The sequence below is a fragment of the Pholcus phalangioides genome, unplaced genomic scaffold (genome assembly GCF_987345545.1).
Source record: "Pholcus phalangioides strain wild (caught in Gottingen) unplaced genomic scaffold, Ppha-v1.0 ptg000004l_1, whole genome shotgun sequence".
Taxonomy (NCBI): Eukaryota; Metazoa; Arthropoda; class Arachnida; order Araneae; family Pholcidae; genus Pholcus; species Pholcus phalangioides.
The window spans coordinates 42766013-42767736 of record NW_028301597.1 but is presented as its reverse complement, the minus strand read 5'-3'; the positions used below and the strand labels follow the sequence as shown (position 1 = coordinate 42767736).

Below are 1724 nucleotides of genomic sequence, written 5' to 3'. Positions count from 1 at the left end.
AGTATATCGTGTAAATAAAGTCCGTCTTTTCGTGTAAGATAAAAACGCATTGAAACTACACGCAACCGTCTAATAATACTACCGATGCCTCTCATAATCCCGATATTGGTGACCTTTGAAAGTCTGATCATCAGTTGAGACATTATATCAAAAAAAAAACAGCGGGCGCATCTCAACGGAAACAACACGTGCAGTTGAACATTCTCGCCCACGCAAAAGCGAAATTATGGCGGACGTTGCAGTGGTAAAGCTACCACCGTACAATTTCGCCGATCCTACACTGTGGTTCCTGATGTGCGAATCAACTTTCGAACTGGGGATTCCGAAACCGGTAACGGACTGTCGCACAAAATTCAAATACATAGTGGTCCATCTACCACCGGAAGCAGCTTCCATCATCAGCGATGTCATCACGAATCCAACGACAACAGATCCCTACGGACACGTGAAATCGGAATTAATCAAGCGCAGTGGTGACTCGTCACAGCAAGAGATACGGAAATTTCTCACTGGGGAGATCTTCTCACTCGGTGATCGTCGCCCAAGTGAACTTTTGCGCGTCATGCGGCGTCACGCGGATTCACACAGCGTTCCGGACAAGCTCTTGTTGGAACTGTTTCTTCAACATTTGCCGACATCTGTGCAATCCATCCTGGCTGCGGTCACACCACTTACGATGGACAAAGCGGCCGAAATAGCCGATTGTGTCATGGACGTAGCACCACAAGCGGTAAGTGCCTGTTCTAACTCTTCCGCGGTTTCCATCGAGGAACGTTTGTTGTCGGAAATCGAAAAGCTCCATCTGCGAATGGACGAAATTTCGCGAGGGCGAAGTCGTAGCCCGTACCAAAATCGCTACCCGCGACCGCGTAGCAGATCGAAAAATCGCGACGAGTGTTGGTATCATCGACGATTCGGCACCGATGCCAAGAAATGTCTCTCCCTGCAAATATTCGTGAAACGAACTCAGCAAAGTGTAGAGTCGACTTGCTCTTTCCCACCTACGTCATGTCGCCTGTTTGTGAAAGACATGGAAACGAATCTATCTTTCCTCGTTGATACGAGGTCACCGGCCGCATTTTCAAGAATGTAACCGATAACCTTATTGGTTGGATTTTTCAAGTTTTATAAAAATACTTTTATCAAACTTTTATAGTGTACTCCCGGCCTAAGAGTTCACTTTTGAAGTTTTACCAAAAATTTTGTCCTTGAAATTTCACTAAACTTTTTGGAAAAAAAGTGTTTATTCCATTACAATAACAATTTGTTAGCAAAAAATTAGTTGTTTATTACATAATACTTACGGGCTGATTATATATAAACAAGATATAATTTAATACCCCAATTGATGTATCAAAACATTTTCGCTCAGAATTGCTAAAACATGTTTGATTGACAGGACACATTTTCTCGATCCTTTTTACCCCGAATGACATGTTTTCAGTCATCTAAAGGCCCTTTCACACAGAGCGGATGCGGATGCGGGTCCGGAAGAAGTTTTAACAATTGGAATATACTGCGCCTTTCAGACGAGCCGAAAAATCTCCGCACCTAGGAAATGTTCATGCGGGTCCGGACGTCGTCCGCATGTGTCAAAACCTAAGTGCGGGCTCCGCATCCGCACATAGAAGTTTTGACAATTGGTTTATTCGGAGCTATTCAGACGATGCGGATGCGGAGCGAATTCGTCCGCATCTTTGGCTACTTTTTGAAGGTGATTTTTC

General features: G+C 44.3%; 1 protein-coding gene across 1 annotated transcript; it reads left to right on the top strand.

Annotated features, from left to right (window-relative positions):
• Positions 1 to 226: 226 nt before the first annotated feature.
• On the top strand, positions 227 to 1093 carry LOC149087617 (uncharacterized). The gene has a single exon (XM_089231924.1). The coding sequence runs from the start codon at positions 227 to 229 to the stop codon at positions 1091 to 1093; it is 867 nt and encodes a 288-aa protein (XP_089088050.1).
• The last annotated feature ends 631 nt before the right edge of the window (positions 1094 to 1724 follow it).

Coding starts and splice junctions, on each gene's coding strand:
- LOC149087617 (XM_089231924.1), top strand. CDS start 227: ATGGCGGACGTTGCAGTGGTAAAGCTACCACCGTACAATTTCGCCGAT.